Source organism: Monodon monoceros, unplaced genomic scaffold (assembly GCF_005190385.1).
Source record: "Monodon monoceros isolate NGI ecotype Baffin Bay Population unplaced genomic scaffold, NGI_Narwhal_1 Super_Scaffold_12, whole genome shotgun sequence".
NCBI lineage: Eukaryota > Metazoa > Chordata > Mammalia > Artiodactyla > Monodontidae > Monodon > Monodon monoceros.
In genome coordinates, this window is record NW_021703768.1 from 9,834,600 (window position 1) to 9,857,321 (window position 22,722).

Here is a 22,722-nt window from a genome sequence, read left to right on the forward strand (position 1 = left end):
TTACATTATTAAAATAAACGTCACCCATTTCTTTTTGCTTTTTTTAACATGGCCACCAGAAAGTTTTAACTATGTGGCTTACATTTGTGGCTCCCGTTATATTTCTGTTGGTTAGTGCTGACCGCAAATATATAAAGAACTCAGGCTGATCAATAAGGAAAAGAAGCCAATAGGAATTGGGCGGAGGACATAAATTATTCACTGAAGATGGCCAATACACATATTGATTAGATCTGCAGTCTGACTGCTAGTCAGGAGAATGCAAGTCAAAAACACAATAACAATGTATACGCATGCAGTTGGTGAAGGTTGAAAAGTCGCTGTTTACTCACAGTACTGGGTATTGATGAGAATGAAGAGAATTGTAACTTTCACACACTGAAGGGGGCGTTTAGGTAGTTGCAGTCACTTTGGAGAGCATTTTGGTACATGTTCTACCCACAGCTAGTCCATTTATCACAGGGGTTCTCACCAGAGAGGCGATTTTGCCCCCCAGGGGACATTTGACAATGTCTGGAGACATTTTTGGTTGTCATAAATGAGAGTGAGGGATACTACTGGCCTTTAGTGAGTAGAGGCCAGGGATGCAGCTAAACGTCTCATGATACAGGGGACCGCCACTCAAACTCAAGAGCTATCAAAGGCCCCCAAAGGAAAATAGTTCTGTGGTCCAGAAACTCTGACCTAGGCGCGGATTCCAAGGTTGCCCTAGCCTAGGTGCATCAGGAGATACAGATCAAAGTTTTCATTCCAGGGCTCCATATTTACAATTGGGGGAATTTGGAAACAACTTAAATGTCCGTAAGTTTAAGGGATAAATGACTAGTGAGGGACCCACCTGCGGAGGTGCTATACTAGTCACGATGTGGAAAGATCACCCATCCAGCACTGAATAAATCAAGTTGCAGGCTCACATGTACGTGGAAATACTATTTTCCATAAATACTTAAAATACAAAATAGTACTTTATGTTTTATGTATTGTGTATAGATGCATGCATGCAGAGTAAAAAATCAAAAGCAAAATCAGGAAGGTTAACCCATCAGCACCAAATAGTGGTTGCTTCTGGGGAGAAAGGTACATAAGGGAATTACTTCTGGAATGTTGACTTCGGACAGAAGTTTGAAGAAATTATGACAAAATATTAGCTTTTGTTATTGTAGCCGATGAGACATGGGTGTTTGTTATATTACTTTCTGTTTTAGTTTTTTTCAATATTGGATTTTTTTTTTCCACGATGAACACGCCTGCGCACTTGCTGAAGTGCGCCGCGGGGTCGGTAGTATCCGGTGCCAGCCGGTGATTAGGCGTTGTGCCTGGTTCTGTTTGGTTCCCCAGTGTCGACATGGGCCCTGGCACAGCTCAGCGCATGGTAAGTGTTTGCTGCACAAGGTGTACATGGGACGCTCCGTGGGGTCCCTCACTGTGAGCTGTCTGCTGAGAGGTGCTTGGCCACACCCTGCAGTGCGATGACCCCTCGGGACCTGCCTGCCGGCCAAGTGGTCACCCCCAGGCCCAACCGCTCCGCACCAGACCTGGACATGCCCTTCACCCTCTGAACTTCTAATGGCATATTGCAGAGAGTAATCCAGCTGAAGATACTAAAAATCACACCTCCAGTCTTGTGTGTGTTCAAAGGGAAATAGATGTCATAGCATGTAAATTGCATGCAAATCTGAATGCCTGGGGAGACACTGCAGAGGGGAAGTCTGCTGTTTGGGCTTTGCTGTTGGGTTCATTCGACAACCCTGACTCAGCCGGGAAGGGTTTCACAACACCATTTCATAGTTCAGTGAGATGTTGAAGACCAGCAATGGTGGGCTTCCTCACAAGCCGTGTGTTTTAGGATTCTCCACCTTACAGGGGGCGCCCTCTCTCACAATCATTCGAGGTTAGGCCCATGGAAAGGATTTCCGCCTGTGGAGCTGGGCTTGTAGCCTCGTTACCCACCCTTTTTCTGTAATACGTTGAAATAATGAACTGATGTCATGGGAAAATAGAATTATTAAGGCTTTTATAAGATACCCCTTCCCTTTAGAATCTCGGTGGGAGAATAGCTTACTTAGATGGTCGGAAGGTGCTTTCACGACTTTCAGAATGGAAAATCCAAGTCAGTCTTGCGCTGGACTGTGTGTCTGCATCACAGAGCAAGGCTGAACCAGGAATCCAGTCCCTCATGGGGACCTCATCCCTCTTACTGTGACCAAATGGTATAATTGTACCGTTGTATTTGCCGTGATCAGATGGTATAATTTATTTTCATGCTGGATTCACATCTTCATCCCCCAGTGGAATATCCTTTTCTTAAGTCCCGGTATTAATTTGCATCGCCTTTAAAGTTAACAGAGGGAAACTTTGCTGCAGTCTTAGTACTAGAAGGCCAGCCTAGTAGCTGTTTTATTATGTCTGTCTGACAGATTTTCAGGCTCACCAACAGTCCTCCTGAGATTATGGGCTTTGCTGACTACCTCCCATCAGCCCCTTGACCTCATCAGCTATCCCAGTTGTAAACATGTCTCAAGGAACCCGGAAACAATCCTCAGAGTAAAACGTCCTGTCACACACATCTGCAGAAGTGTTTTTGTTGGTTTGTTTGTTTTGTTTGTTGGGTTTTTTTTGGTCGCACTGTGCGGCACTGTGGGAATCTTAGTTCCCTGACCAGGGATGGAACCGGGGTCCCCTGCAGTGGAAGCGTGGAGTCCTTAACCACTGGACCACCAGGGAACCCCCTGCAAAATGTTTTATGAGATACATAACACCAAAGCCACGTTTACAGAGTGATAGTTTCGATGAGAATTATTTAAAGTCCGCAAGTTCAGGCATTGTTACTGTGATAGTTGCTGGGCTCTTTTGCCTTCCACCAAATGTGCAGGAGTGATGCCTGTAAGTGTACGTGCCAGGCTGGGGTTGGGCAGTGCCTGCTGCCCAGAGGGTCCCGGCCATGCCCTCGCCATTGAATGCGATGGTGCAAAGTTCAGATCCACTTACCATCTAGGAAGAAACTTTACCAAAGCTCTAGTCCTCGTTCATTTATTCAACAAGTATATATCAGCTAGGCTATGTTCTCAGAGCTGGGGACCTGGCAGTAACCAACACAGATCAAATTTTCATCCTGGAATTTACTTTCTTGTCATGGTGGTTAATCATAAATGAGATTATTGAAACAATGGCTAACACATTTTACCCAACAAATTATGCCCACAGTAGCGGTGACGCATGGTCACCTTTTAGAAACATAGTGTAGCTTAAGAAGACCAGAATTCTCAAGTTCTTTCATAAAGTCACATAAACTTTTCCCTGCCCCCGTCGGTGGTATTATTATGGAGAAAGGCATAGAAATCAATTTTCAAGTAGCTGAGTGTACTCTCGGTTCTGAACCTAAAAGTTGTACAGTGAATGGTAGAGTTTTTCCTTACAGTTGGAAATGGACACTGTCCTGTTTCTTCTGTATGGTCAGGGGAATTACTCTGTTATTGTGCCATATGGCTGTGGGGTTTGTACGTGCATCTTGGTGCCGCAGTCTCGCCCTGGTTTGTCACAATCTGTTTCTTTTGCCCACAGCCCCCCTCCCCTCTTCACAGATGGTTCTTTTTTTTAGTTGTTTACAGTTGTTGTTATAAAACTGTATTTCCTCATGAGACTATTGTTAAACACCGTGTTTTCTTTCTTGTTTTTCACTGTGAAGTAAAATCGTGTAAGTTCCTCACGAATATGGCTTTGTTTTAAAGAATTCTAATGGTACCGAAATGGAGTGAAAAGTGAAATTAGTTCTCTGAAGTGTTCCTTCCCCAACTACCCTGTATTAATCAGGGGTCACCAGAGAGCTAGAACCAGTAGAGAGTGTTTGTGTGGTGTGTGTGTGTCTATAGACATATAGAGATATACATGGTTAGATAGATGCACGTATACATATATTGATTCTTAGAGAGATATAGCTAGTTAGTGAGATTTATCCATAGCTGTCCATTTATATCTGTATCTCTGTATATAGGGGGATAGAGACATTTATTTTAAGGAATTGGTTCACACAGTTGTGGAAGCTTGGGCGAGTCCAAAATCGGCAGGGTGGCTGGCAGGCTGGAGACCCAGGGGAGAGGTGTAGTTTGAGTCCAAGGGCAGTCTGCCAGGAGAATTCCTTCCTGGTTGTGGGGGCGGGGGGTGGGTGGGTGTCATTCTTTTTCAGTTCAGGCCTTCAGCTGAGTGGATGAGGCCCACGCATGTCATGGAGGGTAATCTGCTTTAGTCAGCATCTACTGATTTAAATGTTAATATCATCCCAAAAATACTGTCACAGAAACACCTGGAGTAACGTTTGACCAAATATCTGGGTACACATAAAACTGACAGACCTCTCTTCCCCTTTCTTCTACAGAGGATGCTAATTCAGTATTTTGGTGCAATCCTTCCAGATGTTTCTGTGCATTTGCTAGTGTGTGTGTCTGTGTGTGTGTGTGTGTATTGAGAGGTTTAACACACTTAGAGGATGATCTTCTTTCTTCACCCTCCCCTTTAATCTGTTAATGTAATAAATGATGTTGTTTGAATCCTAGTGTTTTATCATCCTTTCTTCCTACACGGAATAGGGCTTTGGTTTGTTTATCTTTGGTTTTTCATGTACAAATGCTTACAATTTTGAAGCAGAAGCATCTCAACTTTATTCTGTTATCATTGCTCTGACTTTTCCACTGTATGTAGGCTTTGAAAATTAGGGCTGTATTTCGAGGGCCTAGAGTTTCTAGCTGACCTCTAAATGGGGGCTTCCACTTGTAGGTACCTTACTTTTTTTTTCCCTTAATAATAATATTTTGTTCTCATGAATGCTTTGTTTGTAATTTAAAAAATAAGCTGTCTGTGGCTTCAGGGAACCACGTGCTAGTGGGTTTCTGACGATTCGGCGGGTGGACAGTACTTTCCTTTGTGACAGGTCCTTTGTTGAATGGTCTTGGGAGGCCATGGTCAGGGGTTGCTAAAGATTGTAGCTCCCCTCCCAGCTTCCTGTCGGGGGCACCAAGATGACCCAGCCAAAACAGAGTTTAAGTTATAGCTAAACACCAGTGTTAAAAATGGAAATGTCAGGGCTTCCCTGGTGACGCAGTGGTTGGGAGTCCGCCTGCCGATGCGGGGGACACGGGTTCGTGCTCCGGTCCGGGAAGATCCCACATGCCGCGGAGCGGCTGGGCCCGTGAGCCATGGGCGCTGAGCCTGCGCATCCGGAGCCTGTGCTCCGCAACGGGAGAGGCCACAACAGTGAGAGGCCCGTGTACCGCAAAAAAAAAAAAAAGGAAATGTCAGCCGTTTGGAACAGATTCCCAGAAAATAAGTAATAAAGGTAATGATTTTTAGTAGTAATGGAAGTCTCTGTGGAGACTAGAGCTACTACTTCTGTGTTCAATACCATTTTATCCTGAGTCCTTAAATTGCATTATCTATTTTTTTTTCCTGATAATCTTCATTTCTGACCTAAGGTTATGCTAAGATTTCCAAGGCCACCATCAGAAGGGGCTTACTTCACATTTAGGGAAGGCTTACCTTAGGGGCTGGAAGGGGCTGTGGTTCTAGAACAGACCCCCTTTTGATTGGGATAGGAAGAAGTGGAGGTGAGGCTGATTGCAAAAGAACCAGGAACTTCAGGAGCCCTGGAGAGCATCCCTTTATTTATTACCTGCCAAAGGGAAGTCTTCCTTTTAACCGGAATCCTTTTTTTTTTTTGGCTATACCACGTGGCTTGCAGGACCTTATTTCCCTGACCAGGCATTGAATCTGGGCCCTCAGCAGTGAAAGTGCACTGGACCACCAGGGAATTCCCTGGAATCTGCAACTAATGGTTGGGTTGGCAGGATTGGTGAAAGTAGATGTCCTTTGAGATGTTTCTGTAGGGTGGGTTTGAAATATGTGTTAAAAAACTTTCAGAATAACTCTTTCCTTTAATCCAGAAATACAGCTTCTAAGAATGTCCTCTGACAAAATAAGAAATGATATGCACACAGCCTCAGCTCTAGGAATTTTCATTGCAGGTTTGACTCATAATAGAGAAAAACAGGAAAAAAATCTCAGAGTCCAAGAATAGGGATCCATTAAATAACTAAGATTCTGCAATATGTATGATACCCCACAGCCGCTGGAAATGTTGACACAGAATTACTTTTATTGGTAGATGTTGCTGTATATTCCTGACAAACATATAGGAAATAATCCTGTGTTTTGGTTTAAAATTTTTTTAAAAAGAGTGTGTGTGTGTGTGTGTGTGTGTGTGTGTGTGTGAGATTGTGTGTCTGGACTGAAAAATTTTTTTCTAATATATGTTTCTGGATTTTTTTTCTGTAGTAGCTATGAGCTCCTTGTGGAATTATATAAAAAGGAAGTGGCTACATTTTGTACAACATGCCTCATTTATAAGTCAGGAGATGATTGTAGAATATTCGAGAAATACTGTCATCCAAAGAAACTCAGAGTGAGACTGCGGCATTTACGATGCGGGGAATCCCAAGTTTTCTGGACCATGTATGTAGCAGTGAGCTGACAAGTTAGCTGGGAGGATGCAGGTGTTGGTGGCAGTGACCTCTGGTTATCAGAGACACTGAAAGCTTAGAAGTAGAGCCTGCCTGGGCTGACGCCATGCTTATTTCTCCTTAAAATTAAATTATTGTGAAACATTTCATTCTGTAGATAGAATGACCTATTTCAAAGAATGCACAAGCAGGAAGGTATTAGATAGCCTTTACTATAGTCACAGAATTATACAGTTCACTTTGCTGTAGTATGTATGTCAGTGTTAAAAAATGAACGGTATTCTCTAAAACTTAAAAAATTCTAATATTTGACATTTAATATATTGGGTGGGCAACTGGGAGCCTTATTGAGATAAGCGTGAGGGGTTGCCCATGCCCTCTCCTCATTCCATGAACAATTACATTCTTATTAAAAATCTGGTAAAAATAGAGCTGGGCCACTGTGGGATTGCCTTAAACTTAAGGTTTGCGTCCCCGAGCGCTGGTGGGTGCAGCTGGCAGGGCTCTGAGTCACTTGATCATTAACTCTGGATCTTGAATTCTTACCCTGGGTTGAATTTTAGGATCTCACCGAATCCTTTGTGACAAGGTGACTTAATCAGCTTGGGATGCTATAACAAAATACCGTAAAATGGGCAGCTTAACAACAGAAATTTATTTCTCACAGTTCTGGAGGCTAGAAATCTGTGGTCAGGGTGCCAGCACGTGGGGTTCTCGTCCTGCTTCCTGGTGCATGATGACCACTGTCATCGCCTGTCCAGCATCTGCAGAAAAAAACACCCTGTGGTGTTTTCTTTTTCCTGATGTCAAGCGTTGGGGTTTTCTCTGACACCAAATCCATGTTGTTTTTCCACACCAGTTCTCCGACACCAGCAGGGTGTCTAAAAATTCAGTTAAATTCTGACACTATCTAGAGTCAGCAAGGACCCCATGGGTTAAGGGCTCAGTCCCCCAAGACTGCCCCCAGCTCAGATGCTAGTCACAGGACCCATGGGCCACCTTCTGCCTGACTGGCTATAAATCTGGGGTTTCCCGCAGCCCCCCCTCGGGTTCAGTAATTTGCTAGAACGACTCACAGAACTTGGGAAAGTGCTTTACATCCTGCTGCTGCTTTATTATAAGGTCTGTAACTCAGGAACAGCCAGATGGAAGAGAAGCACGGGACCAGGCATTGGGGAGGGGTGCGGGGCTTCCATGCTTTCTCCTGGCACCTCTGTATGTTCACCAACCCAGCAGCTTTCTGAACCCCCTTGTTTAGGATGTTATGGGGGTTTCGTTAAGTAGGTATGATTTGCTCAGCTATTAAATCATTGGCCATTAGTCCTTGGACTCAGTTTTCCACCCTCTCCTCCCCACCCCAGAGGTAGGAGTAGGGGTGGGAGGGGCAGTGGAGCTTAAAGATCTAACCTTCTAATAAGCTCTCCTAGAGACCAGCCCCCATCCTGAAGCCACCAAGAGTCATCTCGTTAGCATCCAAAAAGCAAACTCTGAGGGTTTTAGGGGCTGTGTGCCAGGAAAGGGGGTCACCACAGCCCCACCTGTTCTCCGTGCTCCCACTCTTAGAGTCTGTTTTCCACCCAGCAGCCAGAACTGATGCAAACTATTGACAGCGGACTGCCCCAAACGTTCCCCATCTCGCTCAGAGCAAACTCCAGTCCTGCTCTGGCCACTGAGGCCACCTGTGGTCACCAGCCTCCAGGCTGGTCCCTGGGCAGCCAGGCATGGCCTTCTGCCTGCCCCTCCCCCTCCAGGTCCCCTTGGCGTCTTCCCCCACCTCCTTGGTCTGTGCCCAGCGCCCCATCTCAGTGAGCCCGCCCCAGCACCTGTTCCAGACTGAGCCGCGTGGCCCTGGGGCTCACAACTGCCCTGATCCAGTCTACTTTATAGCACACTTACATCTTAGGTCTGTAGTTGATGCCTCTTCCTCCCGTTAGAATGGAACACCCCGAGGGCGGGGTCTTTGTCCCTGAATTTCCAAGCACAGCACCTCGCTCTTCGCAGCGCTCAGCACACACCTGCGAATGGACCATGGCCAGCTGCTCTAACCTGGTGCTGAGAACCCGGACCGGGTCCTCACCTCACTCCTGCCCATCGTGCCCAGCAGGGCAGGGGATGCATGCTGCTGTTGGGTGGTGATGCTTGCTCTTCCCCTCTGACCTGCTTCCCTCTTCATTTCTAGACCGGCCTCATTGTCGCCTGCTACCACGGCTTTGTGGATACTGTGGTGGCCTTCGCAGACTGCCCCCACGTTGACGTCAACTGGCAGGACAGCGAGGGCAACACGGCCCTAATCACGGCTGCACAGGCAGGTAAGACCCAGCTTCTCTTCCCTCCCAGGCAGTGTTGCTGGGGGCTGCACTTGACCTCGCTCCTGAGATTGACGGCAGAAGGATGTAGTTGATCAGAGGTCGTGCTTTACTGCTAAGAGGGACAAGGAAAGGGCTGAAGGTGGGTGACATTCTCTTTGTGTGTTTGGGACAGTGTGTTGCTGAGTCCAAGCTCATACTGCTCTCTGCATGACAGGCCGGTCAACCCAGAGGTGAGGTGTTAGGGTGAGGAACAGTGACTTTATTCAGAAAACCAGCAGACCAAGAGGATGGTGCAGGTGGACTAGTGTCCCAAAGAACCATCTTCCGTGAGTTAGAATTCAGGCTTCTTTTATACTAAAAGGGGAGGGAGTGTGGCTGGTTGTTGGAAACTTCCTCCTGCCAGAATCCTTTGTTCTTGCAGCTGTCTGAGCAGGTCTGGTCACAATGTTCCTATAAACCTCCAACAAGACAGTTGTTGTTTTCTGTTTTGCAACTTTTTATCTCTATGTGGATGGAAAAGTGTTACACCTTTAAAGGTCAGGGCCTGGAGAATGAGCTATCCTGTATATTTCAGGCTGTAGGCAACATTCTTTTACAAAAGGTGCAGAGCCAGCATGACTAAGCACAGGCGACAGAGCACAAAGGTGAGAACAAAAGGAATAGACCTAGTAGGGAGTCAGGTCTGCTGTCTGTTCCACGTGCAGTTTACGCACTAGTGCAGGACTCAGTGTGGGGCAGAGCTAGCTCTGAAACCGCCTGAAGTCTTTGAACATCAAGCTGCACCAGAAAGCCAGCTCCACGTCCCCTACCCCAGAGCACTGCACCCCACCCTGTGCTCCCGGGATCTGGGAGATGCTGGTGAACTCGTGAGTGGAAGAGGCACTAGTGACAGTGAACGTATAAAAGCGGACATGTTTATGAGGTAACCTTGCACTTGGCTTGGGGAGGTAAAGGAAACCAGGGGCTTCTTGCGGAGAGTGTATCAGTGGAACAAGGTGAGGCTGGTAATGAGAGCACGTTGTAAAGGGTAAGCGAACTTCGTCCTGGAGTGTCCGTCTCCAGAGGTGGTCCTTATGCCAGCATTGCCAAGTGCCCTGTGCACAGCTCTCCTCTTCTGGAATTGTACTCGGACATTTTGGGGACAAACATGAAACTGTGCTTGTCCCTTCAGAACTGCACTTCCTTTGTGACCATGGTACTAACCGGGTTTGTAATAGACCACTTTCAAAATTCTTGGCCGTCAAGATTACGTCTGTTGCGTCACTCAGGTTCTCGGTTTCCAGCAGAGAAGCTACTGCTGGCTGAGTTAGGAAGAGAAGGCGTTTGTTTATTAAAGAATGTGGGTCACCGTTGCTGACAGTTGTTGAGAACCAGACTCAGGGCCGGGACGCTGCAGAAAATGCCCCAAACCACACAGCGTGTTGATTGTGGAAAGGGAATTTCTGCCGCTGACACCCAAGGGGGACTTCCCTGTCCTGTCTTGCATCACAGGCCCCTGTGTCTAATCCAGCGTGGGTGACTGATTGCGGAGCCCGGGGAAGCAGAGACTCAGCATCTTGCAGTTTTGTCCCCATAACGGGAAGTAGTCTGTGCTCACCTGCTTTTCAATCGAGAAGCCTAAGGCAGAAAACCCCCCAAACTTAGCCAGGTGTCAGGGCTGTGCTCACACACGTCCACCTCGTCAGGTGTCAGGGCGTGAAGCTTTCCCTGCATGGAGGCACTCCAGACTTTGAAAGCCCAGGTGCACAACGTCCTGAACAGCAAAAGAGAAAAAGGATATTGTGAGAGGCGTTCAGTGACCGTGACCTTATCACTCATTACCCCCACTGGCCAAGAACCTGGGCAGGGACCAGGGGTGGTGAAGTGAAGGGCACTGCTGCCCTTGAGTAATTGTCCAGCTAAATGGCCATCTGATGGGGCTCTGATGAACGGGTGCGCTGACAGCCGTGGCGTGAGAACACCTCGTCTAGCCTGGTGGTTTGGGACACGGGTCGTGGAGGGGGTGGGCATTGAGCTGGGCATTGCAGAGCTCAGAGGGAGGCCATGCCAGCCGGTGCACCACAGAGCTTCAGGACCAGTAGGGAGCCAGGCATGTCTTAGGAAGAGCCAAGGACCATGTGTGTCTAGGATGGGGGAGGGGTGGCCCCACGAGGAGGCAGGGGACCAGGTTATCAAGGGTCTAGATACAATGCGAGGGAATGCATTTGAGTGGCGTGAGGCTGGGTGTGTGGTGACAGGCGAGATGATCCTGGTGGGCACAGAGGCTGTTTCAGAGAGCAGAGAGGGAGCAGAAGCTGAGTGGCAGAAGGCTCAGGTTCTGGTGGTCGTGATGGTGGGCTGTAGGGGAGAGGCGGGTCTGGGCTGGCTTTCAGCCTTTGGAACGCCAGCTCAGAGGGGTGTACATGAAAGGAGCGGTGGTCGGAGAAACGTTGCCTCCACTCGGTCCCCAGGCCTTTGAAATGCTGAGCCATCCAAGTAAGAGGTCTTCACGGCAGGAGGAAAGTGTGGAGCGTCAGACTCCAGTCCCTGCCGGAATACAGAAGGGATGCCAGGCGTTCCTGAGCAGCAGGGCCAAGGCATGGACGAGAGCACGAGTCTCATCCCGGAGTATGAGAAAGTACAGGAAGGCGAGGTTACTTATTGATTTGCGAGAGCTCTTTATGTGTGTAGGGATATTAGTGGTTGTTTAATACCCATGAGGCACTTTCTGAATTCTTGCCTATTTGAAAATGTTTTTATTTTGTTTTCATTCAGAAAATAACAACTTGTCTTTTGCTTTTTTTAAAAAAAAAAAATTCGTGTTGCAGAGGAATAGTCTTGAGTCCAGCCTAATTTTTGTCTTTGTTGATACCCTGTTTCTCAGCCTATAAAGATCTCCTGCCCCCTATCCTTGAGAAGAACCCAACCAACCACCACCAACAAAAAAAACCCCAACTGTCATTATCGTATATTTCCATTCCTGCTCTCTGTGTTTGACTTATATTAGGCATATTTTTACTTCAGGGAACACTTTTCTGTTATCTCTTTGAACACTGCAACTGCCTTGCTTTGTTTTTGCTTTCTGGGGTTCCCTCTTAGGTGTAGGTTAGGTCCTCACGTCACAGCTTTCTCTCATCATTGTTTTTTTCTTTTCTATCTTTTACTCCAGGATCTGTGGAAGTGCTTCATATTTCTTCATCAGTTTGTTTTTATGCTATTCATTGGGTTAAATTTATTTTTTTCTTCATGAGAATACTTATGTCTTAGCCCGTTTGGGCTGCTATTACCAAAATACCATAAATTGGGAGCTTAAACAACAGAAATTTATTTCTTACAGTTTTGGAGGCTGGAAGTCCAAGGTCAAGGTGCTGGACCATTTGGTTCCTGGCAAGCATGTGGCATCTTCCTGCTGTGTCCTTGTACGGTGGAGAGAGCAAGATCCAGGTCTCTGGTGTCTCCTTTTATGAGGACACCAGTCCTATTAGATCAGGCACCACTCTTCTGACCTCATTTAACCTTAAGTTACCCGCACAAAGGCTCCATCTCGAAGTACAGTCACGTTGGGGGCTCGGGGCTTCAACATAGGAATTCGGAGGAATACAACGTTTAGTCCATAACGCTCATCTTTAAGCAGAGCCTGTGCTTCCCTGAACTGGTTTATTTAAGTCAAAGATGACACAGGTCCTTTCAAGGTTAGAGAGAGGCCCAGCAAAGGGAGAAGGAAAGGGCTCCATGTGCTTTCCAGGCTCTGGGTCTGAGGCCTGGGGTGCAGAGGGAGAAATCCAGGTGGGGCTGAGGGCAGTCACAGCGGCGGCTCCCGTCCCTGAGCTGCAGGCGTGCGGTGGGGCAGCGGTCTATGCCGGCCAAGGTTGAGCACCACACACCCCTACCTGGTGTCGTTTCTGCTGGCCGCAGGAGCTGGGCGTGGGAGCACCTCAGGTCTCCTGCTTGGCTCGTGTGCCTGGGCATTGGAAATGGCATCAGTGGGTCTCCGTGCATCCCCGCAGCCCCCCTTTTTCCCTGGGGCACTGCTGGAGTTGCCCCAGGTCTACTCAAACACATGTAATGCACAGACTCATGGACTTTGAGAACGAACTTATAGCTACCAGGGGGGGAAGGGTGGGGAGAAGGGATAGTTAGGGAGTTTGGGATTGACACGTACACACTGCTATATTTAAGATGGATAACCAACAAGGACCTACTGTACAGCACAGGGAACTCTGCTCAATGTTATCTGGTAGCTTGGGTGGGAGGGGAGTTTGGGAGAGAATGGATACATGTATATGTATGGCTGAGTCACCTGAAACTATCACAACATAGTTAATCAGCTATATCCTAATATAAAATTAAAAGTTAAAAACAGAAACAAAAAGAAAACCCTGTAATGCCCCATCCTTCCCTACAGCTGGCTCCTGTCTCCACTGCCTCTGACAGAAATTCCTTTCTGGAATTCTGGCCAGTGGATTGTGTCCTTCTGTGGTTTCTAGTACCGATAAGGCTTCTCCCTATTGCTTTGGTCATGGGCGGGAAACTGGGACAGGGAACAAGACTCCTGTGTTCATGGCCCTCCTGCTGTGACCTCAAGAGCGCTGGTGGTCCCCGGTGGAGCCTCCCCTCCAGACAGAGTTGGACTGGAGGGCAGTTGGCAGGACTCACATGGCTGGGGTGTGTTTAAGTATGTGGGTACCAGAGGTGAGGGTGTGGCAGGGGGGTGGGGATGTGACCCAGACCGGGTCGTGCAGGAGGCTGGCAACGTGGTGGCCATCCTGGGTGCTTTCTCCACTCAGCCTTGCTGATGTTCTTATAAGCTGATCGTGGAAAACGATACACAATGTTTGGAAAAAAACAACACATAAGCAATTAAACACATAAAGCAATTAAACTTAAGGGTGAAGATCTCTTACCTGCTCACTCTTAGTTCTTTCCCATTTTACTTTCTAGAGGTAATAACCATTGTTAACGACTGGATGCATAGATAAGTTCCTTTCCACCTTCTTTTATAGAAACAAAATATTGTAACGTATTTTCTCTTTTTCCTGGCTTCCACGATCCTCGGCCTATTGACTGATTCGTCCAAGTTCTGTCTGTAGTGTCTGTTTCTTAACCACTCTCACCTCTGCGTGGTCCCCGCTCCCTCCACGGGGGCTCTGAGCCCTGGGACACCCACCCAGGGCTTCGGGGGTGCGGGAGGCCTCCTGGCTCTGCCCACCGGAGCTTTAGGATTGAATTGTTTAGGGGGAGGGGAAGGAGGGGGAGCATGGTTCTTGTGCTACTTTAAAAGAAGTCCAATTAGAAAGCTTGTCCTTCTTTCTCTTAATTGCCTCCATGTAAGGAAGCGCTTTTCCCTAATTTATTGCCGCAGGTGGAGGTCATGACCTCACGGGGCTGCTTCCCTCTCTGAGAGCACAGCCTTGAGCTTGCTACTGAACCAAACTTGGGTCTACTCGCCCGCAGGCAGTAAAGCCAGTGTCCTGACAGCAGGTGTGGTGGAGGAGAGGGCAGCGTTTATTGCAGGCACCCAGCAAGGAGTCCAGGCACCTACTGCTTAAAAGGCCTGAACTCCCCAGAGGCCTTCAGGGAGAGGTTTTTAAAGACAGGGTGAGGGAAGGGGCTGTGGGGTGTGTGATCAGCTCGTGGACGCTCTTCTGATTGGCTGGTGGGAAGTAACTGGGAGTCAACATCATCAACCTTCTGGATCCGACCCGTCTGGGGGTCTACATGCCTGTGGGTAGCATACGGTTAACTTCTCCCACCTGGTGGGGACTTTGGTATCTGCAAAATAGCTTAAAGGACATGGCTCAGATTCTATCGTCTGTAGCCCTTGAGGAGGAACTCAAGGGCCTTGACTTTGTTTAATGGCGAAACCATTATTAATTTGTCTTGCTTGCCTGTTTTCCTTTGTTTCTGCATTTTCTCACTTCTCTGATTAAATTTGTTCTTTGGAACTCGGGGGAGGCCCCCGAGGCTAAAGTTTTTCTACCAACAAGAGGAAGGCAGAGGACACAGGGGGTGGTGGTCTGTCCCGTGAAGGCCTCATAGGGTCCTGCTCGGTTACAAGCGGGATCGCTGTCACCCACAGGTGGGTAATCTATGTTTTAACCCAGATTTGGTTAAAACACGGATTTCTGGGCCCCACCCCAGGAGTCCTGGATTGTGTAGGTCTGGGGTGGGGCTCGAGACTGTGCCTTTCAGTGAGTTCCCCGGCGATGCCAATGCCGCTGGTCTGGGGACCTCACTCTGAGAACTGGGGCTTTCCATGTTCCTATACCGAATGATGACCCAGGGTGCCTGTCCGTGGGTATAAGAGCCAGGGGTGGGGTGGGGTAGGGGTAGTTCATGGACCTGGGTGAGATGTCGGAGGGACACAGAGCTGTCACTAAATCAAAGGGAGAATAAAGGAAAGCAACTGAGCATCTGCTCATGACTTTCATGTACTGTTTGACCAAAGAGAGGCTGTTTGGGCTTTCAGCTGATAGAATCAAATGATGTCCCGTTTTAATCCAGTTCCATAACCAGCTTTATTTATTTGATGATGTCTTAATTCCAAAAGATGTCTAGTAATACATGCTTACAGTGAAAAATCACCACAGAAGTATTATTATATAAAAAAAAGAAGTCCCTTTTCACTCTCCCCAATTCTCTCATTGACTGACCACGTTCCAGCTGGTTACGTTTCCAGAACTCACTCTCTCTCCTTTTAAACACAAAGGGTGTGCACGCACCTTTTATTTCCGTGAATGGGGTAATTCTGTAGAGACTGTGATTCTAATTTTTTTCACTCAGTCTATCTAGGGGATCTTTCCGTGTAGACTTGTGCACACGAGATTTCCCTGCCTCTTACAGCGGCACACACCGCTGTGATGGTGTGTTCGGGGCTGTGTCCCCCGAGTCCAGTAACTGAGACAGTTCGGTAAGCCATGGGTCATCCACTCTGTACAAGATCCTCTTTTTTTTTTTTTGCGGTACGCGGGCCTCTCACTATTGTGGCCTCTCCCGTTGCGGAGCACAGGCTTCGGACGCGCAGGCTCAGCGGCCATGGCTCACAGGCCCAGCCGCTCCGCGGCATGTGGGATCCTCCCGGACCGGGGCACGAACCCGTGTCCCCTGCATCAGCAGGTGGACTCTCAACCACTGCGCCACCAGGGAAGCCCCACAAGATCCTCTTTTAAAACAAATATTTATTCAGCAGTCACTTCATGTCCAAGGGCTGTGCTAAGTGCTGGGTCTACAGGGCGGGCAAGGGCACACGTAACCTCATCTCCCAAATTTAAAGTCTAGTGTGCACGGGTTTCTGAATGAGGCTGTTTCAGACCATGCTGGAGTGGAGCCCTTTGTGTTGACGGGCTGGGGACGAGGGGCGCATCTCTGAGGAGGGTGTACCTGTCAGCATCCCGGCCGGAAACAGGTGGAGCGGCAGGTGCGCTCAGAGTCTAAGCTGAGGAATGGGTAAGGGGGCTGTGAGTAGAGGTGGCAGCAGAGCTCAGGGGCAGGCCCTGGAGAGGGAGAGAGCCCGGGAAGGCTGCCCCCAGGACTTGGGACCTGGGACACCTGAGCCACTCGAGGAGGGAGGTGGGCAGGGGACAGGGGCTCATACCCGCCCTCCTTCCACTGGGCCCCTGCTCAGTCACACCTGAGACTTCAGGGCTAAGGAACCCGGCAGGTGTGGTCTGTGGCGGTCAGAGCAGGGCAGAGAAGGAAAGAGAAGAAATGCACAGATAGATTCTTAGAACTCAACCGCTTCATCAAAGGACGCCCACCTTTTAAATGTGCACATTTACGTAGCCCCTGCCGAGTGGCCTTTAGGAAAAGCTGTACCAATTTATATTTCCCACCACGTTCCCAAGGGTTGAGAGTTTGTCAACTCAAAATGGACTTCGCTTGCTCTTTGTGTTTCCCTGATTCTTATTGGAGCCTAGGATCTGCTACGGTGCTTTTGGGTGCAGTCTACTGAATACCCAACAAAACAAGCTTCAACGATGAGGAAACAGTCTTCTCTTGCAACATGATGTGTCTGAAGGCAACAGTTGGGGGGTTGCTTCATTGCATGGCCTCCTGATGTCAGGACCTGGAGCCGGCTTCTCAGAAATGCTCCTGACCTTTTGCCTCATGGTCCCAAGATGGCCTGGCAGCTCCAAGCAGCGTGGCTTCATGTTACAGCACAGGAGGCTTCAGGAAGGAGGAACAAATCCCTGTTCATGTTCTATTCTCTAAGATGGGAAAACATCTCCAGAAGCCTCCAGCACAGCTTCAGTTACAGGGCAGGGTTGCATCACACACCCTGCCCCAGGCAAAACAAATCGCTGGCCAGGGCGGTGGAGTGACCTCAGTCACCTTTGGCCCCCGCAGAATCTGTGTGGTTAAGGAAAACTGTAAAGTGACCACATGTTTCTATTATTTGATATCGTAGCTGTGTAGCTCGTCTGAGAGTCGGGAGTGTAAATGAGGATGCAAATGCCTGGGTCTGCCTGGCCGTGTTCTCTGCGAAGTCTCACCTTCTCAGGTCTTTATGCAGAATAAAGATACAGCTGAATCTAAGTTAGGCCTTTACCATGGAGAGGATATATGAAAATAAAGCCTCAAATAATCCCTAAATCTCATTCAGCCAGTAATTTCAATTTCTACCTTACTTCCCCTAACAAAAGTATAAAGTAGGATATAACCAAAGAAATGAATTACACGCCCCGGGGATGGCGTTAGGTGTTTACTTTCTCCGTTTCTTCTTCCCCTTGAACAGAAGAGCAGGAGTAAGATGAAGTGAGAAAACTGCAGGGGTCCTTCCGAACTGGTGATAATATCAAGCTGGTTCAGTACAAGTAACCTCTGGTGCATCCTTAAAACTTGTTATTCCTTGAACTTATCTTTAAGATTTTGGAGGAAATGCACTGAGAGCCAGCCTGGCATTATTCATGTCACTTGTTTGCTGGGGACAGGGTGGCAGTGAGGCTCCCAGGAGTGGCTGGCAGGCTCAGGCTGCCTGTGTGTGTTCTGAATTGTGAACTGGATTTGGGGAGTGTCCCGCTTCAGAGGAGAACGTATGACTTGGCCTGAGGCAGGCCAACGCCTCTTCATTGTATTTATCTTATTATCACTACAGCTGGATCACGATTTCTAGTCTGACTTCATTGTGATTTTTATGGATTTTTGAAGTGTTTTCCTTTTACTCGGTTTCTACTGTTTTAAGTACATTAGAACTTGGCACGTCTCTGAGGTTTCCTAGCATCACCTCGCCTTTTCCCATAAACTCCATTTTTTGGAGCCTTTCTGACTGAGCACAGCAATGCCACCTCCTTCGCAGCAGCTGGCCCTGCTCCTCGGTCAGACTAGAGGAAAGCCTGTCTGTGCTGCCTGCCCTCTGCTCCCCTTGTGCATTTTCCCCTCCTCTGGATGGGGACGAAGAATCTGTTCTCTTCCTCAGTGCTGCTGGGACCTGATATTTCCAATCAACAGTTCCCTCTACTGGCTGGTTTGGAAAAGTATATTTTGAGTACCTGGTGTCAGACCAATCAAGTCTTTAGACAGCCCTAATTCCATTTTTAGGTCTGCACAGGTTTATTGTCTGTTTCCTTTCCTTGAATAAAGGAATAAACAAGACGTTTAGCCCATCATTGGTACCCAATTACATGTTGAATTAATAATTGTGATGGCCATGTAATCTTAGTTAATGTGGGTTATGGCTTGAAAATTAGCAACCTTTTTGATAAGTGAATTTTTTCAAGGGAGAAGTAGGAATCCTTCTGCCCTTTTACTTACTAAATATTTATTGAGCTTGCAGTCAGTTGGAAGTTTTGAACTTATGAGCAAGCGTGGTGGCTGTGGGAATCCACAGCCACACGGAAATGTGGACCATGAGGCATGATGGTTCAGGTGCCTAATCCAGGCTTGGGGGACCAGGGCAGAGCTTCCAGTGGAAGGGAAGGCTCATCAGGTAATTGGGTAGAAGGCAAAGAAAGAGTATACCAGGTGGGGAACTAGCCTGGTGGGAAGGCCACCAGATTAGAGAAAGTGTGGTACACGGCTGAATTAAAAAAAGTTATGATTAAAGAGTCAAGGAGAAGGGCATTGGTGCAAGAGCTGAGAATGAAGCGGGGATATAGGGGAGGAAAAATAACCTTCTCTCTACCCTTCTGGGTTCCCAACTGAGACCCCTGTAATAAAAGACTAACAAGAGAGGACCAGACATCTATAAACATGCATGTGTAAATGGGGGACACCCAGGGAAAAGTGAATAACTCAAGGAAGTGGCTTAGAACTCTGGCTTATACGTCATCTTCCATAAAGAGCAATACATTTGTGGAGAAATGACAGGACAAGGGAAAGCAGTTTTTGAAGAGTTCTCATCACAAAGAAGAAAAACCATCCCCCCCCCCTTTTTGGTACCTATATGAGATGATGGATGTTAACTAAACTTACTATGGTAATGTTTCACAATATATGTAAGTCAAATCATTATGCTGTACACCTTAATTTAACACAGTGATATATGTTAATTATATCTCAGTAAAACTGGGGAAACATAAAGCAATAAAATAAGAAAATGTATGTCCTGCTTTTAGGCAAATGGGGGAGGACAGGGAACTTTTCTTGTAATTGCTTCTTCTCAGTTGCCTTCAGCTCAAAATAAATGTCAAAGTTGCATGTTTTGAGGTGGCATATTCTGCTGGCCTTCAGAGAGCAGGGTCAGATAAAAAAGGAGCTAGCTGGTTAAAGAGTTGAGACTTCGTCTAAAGAGTAGAAACCATGAAGGGTTTTAAGCAGTAGTTGTGTTGGTCAGAAGAGTTTCTTGCTGATGGTGTGGAGAATGGGGCAGAAATCGGACCAGGAAGTCCAGGTAGGAGAGGGGTGGACCCCAGGAAGGATGTGGTGGTCCTCATCTAGGTTAGAAGTGGGAATGGAGAAACACGGACAGGTTTGGAAGATGTTTAAGAGGTGGCCTTGCCAGAATTCCATGATACTTGGATGGGGAAGGGGTTAGGGGAGGGCTGAAGAGAAAGCCCAGATTTCTGTCTTGGGCACCTCTGTCAGTTATTGGTGGTATTCATCATTGAATAAGGAATGTGGGTGAGAGGAGCAGGTTTGGAAGAAACGTGTTTTGGGTTTGATGTGTTGAGTTTGCTTTGTTGGTGGGATGCCCAAGATGAAATATCCAGTAGACACATATTTAGGTAAGAAACTCAGAAAGAGAGATTAGCTAGCAGTAAGTGATCTGGAAGTTTTAGGCTGAGAGGGCATAGGATCACCAAGGGAGCGTGTAGGGGATGAGAAGAGGGCTTAGTCATACGTCTGAGGAACAGTGGCATTTCAGAAAGCAGAGAACAGAAGAATCCACAAAGAAAATTGAGTGGCTGGAGAGAGAGGAAGAAAAGCAGAAGGGTGAGCTGTCAGGACATTTGCAGAAAGAGTTTCAAAAGGATGGAACAAGCAAGTGGTAAATGCTACAGAGATGTCTAGTAAGATGGGAACTGACTAGTAACCATTGGATATTGCTACAAGACAGTCATTGGGGAATGATGGAAGACGGTTTCAGGAGACTTGGTGGGGGGTATAAGTAGCAAGAGTGAGAGTAGAAGACTCTGGAAGTTAGCCTGAAAGGGAGTCAGGTGATTGATGGTGGGTGGCGGGAATACAAAGACAGGTCCTGGGGATTATTGTTGGTCACTGCAATGAACTGGATGTTTATGTCTTCCCTCCAAATTAATATGTTGAATCCTAATCCCCAAGTGATGGTAATAGGAGGTGGGGCTTTGGGGAGGTAATTAGGTCATGAGGGTGTAGCCCTCATGAATAGAGTTAGTGCTTTAATACAAGAGACTCCAGAGAGCTCCCTCACCCTTTTTTCCATGTGAGGACACAGCAAGAAGATACCCTATGAGCCAGGAAGCGGGCTCTCACCAGACACTGAATCTGCTGGCATCTTGATCTTGAACTTCCCAGCCTCCAGAACTGTGAGAGATAAATGTTTGTTGTTTAACCCGCTCAGTCAATGGCAGTTTCTTACAGCAGCTTGAATGGGCTAAGACAGTCATATATATTTTAAGATGGGAGACCCTTGAGCATATATACCAGCTTACTGCTGCATGACCACCCCCAAACTCTAGTTTAAAATATGTTTATAGTTGATGCATCTGCGGATGGGCTGGGGATCGGCTGATCTAGACTGCCTTTGCTCGTGTGTCTGTGGGTGAGCCGGACCATTCAGCCGGGTCTGCTCTGCTCCGTGCATTTCTCATCCTCTACCTGGGACCATTGTATCAGCCTGGCACGTTCTTCTTAGGGAGATAGCTGAGGCACAAGTGTAGAAGGAGTCCCATCAGTGAGTGTGTTTCAAGCTTCTGTTGGCATCATGCCTGTAGATGTCCTGTGGGCCAATGTTCTTCTTGACAGAAGAACTTAGAAGCCATGTGGCAGAAGGCAAGGTGAGGAATTTAGTCCGTTAATACAATCTGGTGGGAATGAATTTGCAAGGCGGGAGAGGTTGAAGAGAAAGAGGAAGTAGTTTGTAGCACAAATATATTCCCCAGAAGTAGATGGGGAATGGCTTTAAAGCACTGCAAGGGGAGGAGAGATTGGCATCTTTAAATAGGAGAAGAAACACCCTCCTTTTCACTAAGAGGGATGTGGGGAAGTTTTGGGAGTGATGGGGGAAAGTTGAGGGGGTTCCCTTGTGGTTTCAGTTCCCTCTATGAAGTAGGAGGTGTGTCATCTCCTGGGAGAGGGGTTTGCTGTGAGGTAGGTGACTTAAGAGTTGGAAAGTTTAAAATTCCCCCCTTGGGGTTTGGGGGATTGTTGCTCAGTGGAAATCAAGAGTGGATATGATGCTTCTAAGAACATATAGATATTAACCTTTTTTCTTTAAAACCATGACAATGAACTGAAGGGAGCTTTCCTTTTCTTTGGTAACACAGATAGCTTGAAAGATAGTCCAGCTTGGCTACCATGGACTTCTGTCTCCCGTACACTTTCAGAGAAAATGCCATTGGCCATCCAAAGTGAAGCCAGAACCCTGGGGCTGGGGTGGTACCAGGAGTCATCTTTGACTTTTCTCTTTCTGTTACTTGGCTCAGCCCAATAATCACCAAGACCTGTCCATTCACTTTGCTCTGAGTCAACAACTCCTCTCTACCCTCCGGCCCTCCCCGGGGGCTGGCCACCGTCTCCTCTGTCCATTGCACACCCACTTGGTAAGCACCCCGCCTCCCCCACCGCTGGTGAGGCTTGTGGACTGTGTGGACAGGATCCACACCCGGCAGCCAGTCAAGAGCCATCGTCCCTACCTTGCAGTCTTATCGAGTGGCCCTAGCCTAGATCTCCCTTTCAGAAGATGAACTTTTGATTACAGAAAAACTGTAAAGATTGTGCAGAGAATTTCCGTATACCCCACACCTGGTTTCCCCTTTCGTTAGGCTCTTACACTAGGATGATACCTTGCACAAAACAAATAAACCCATATCGATGCATTTTTTTTAAATTTTATTTTACTTTTTTTATACAGCAGGTTCTAATTAGTTAACTATTTTATACATATTAGCATATACATGTCAATCCCAATCTCCCAATTCATCACACCACCACCACCACCCCTGCTTCCCCCCTTGGTATCCATACATTTGTTCTGTACATCTGTGTCTCTATTTCTGCCTTGCAAACCGGTTCATCTGTACTTTTTTTCTAGATTCCACATATATGTGTTAATATACGATATTTGTTTTTCTCTTTCTGACTGACTTCATTCTGTATGACAGTCTCTAGCTCCATCCACGTCTCTACAAATGACCCAATTTCGTTCCTTTTTATGGCTGAGTAATATTCCATTGTATATATGTACCACATCTCCTTTAGCCATTCATCTGTCAATGGGCATTTAGGTGGCTTCCATGACCTGGCTATTGTAAATAGTGCTGCAACAAACATTGGGGTGCATGTATCGT

General features: G+C 47.4%; 1 protein-coding gene across 1 annotated transcript in view; it reads left to right on the forward strand.

Moving 5' to 3' along the window:
* Positions 1 to 22,722, forward strand: part of ANKRD33B (ankyrin repeat domain 33B) — an 87,000-nt gene that overhangs the window by 37,447 nt on the left and 26,831 nt on the right. Inside the window, exon 2 of the mRNA XM_029217103.1 lies at positions 8,689 to 8,818. Within this exon, the coding sequence (XP_029072936.1) occupies positions 8,689 to 8,818 (130 nt within the window). The remainder of the gene's footprint in view (positions 1 to 8,688; positions 8,819 to 22,722) is intronic.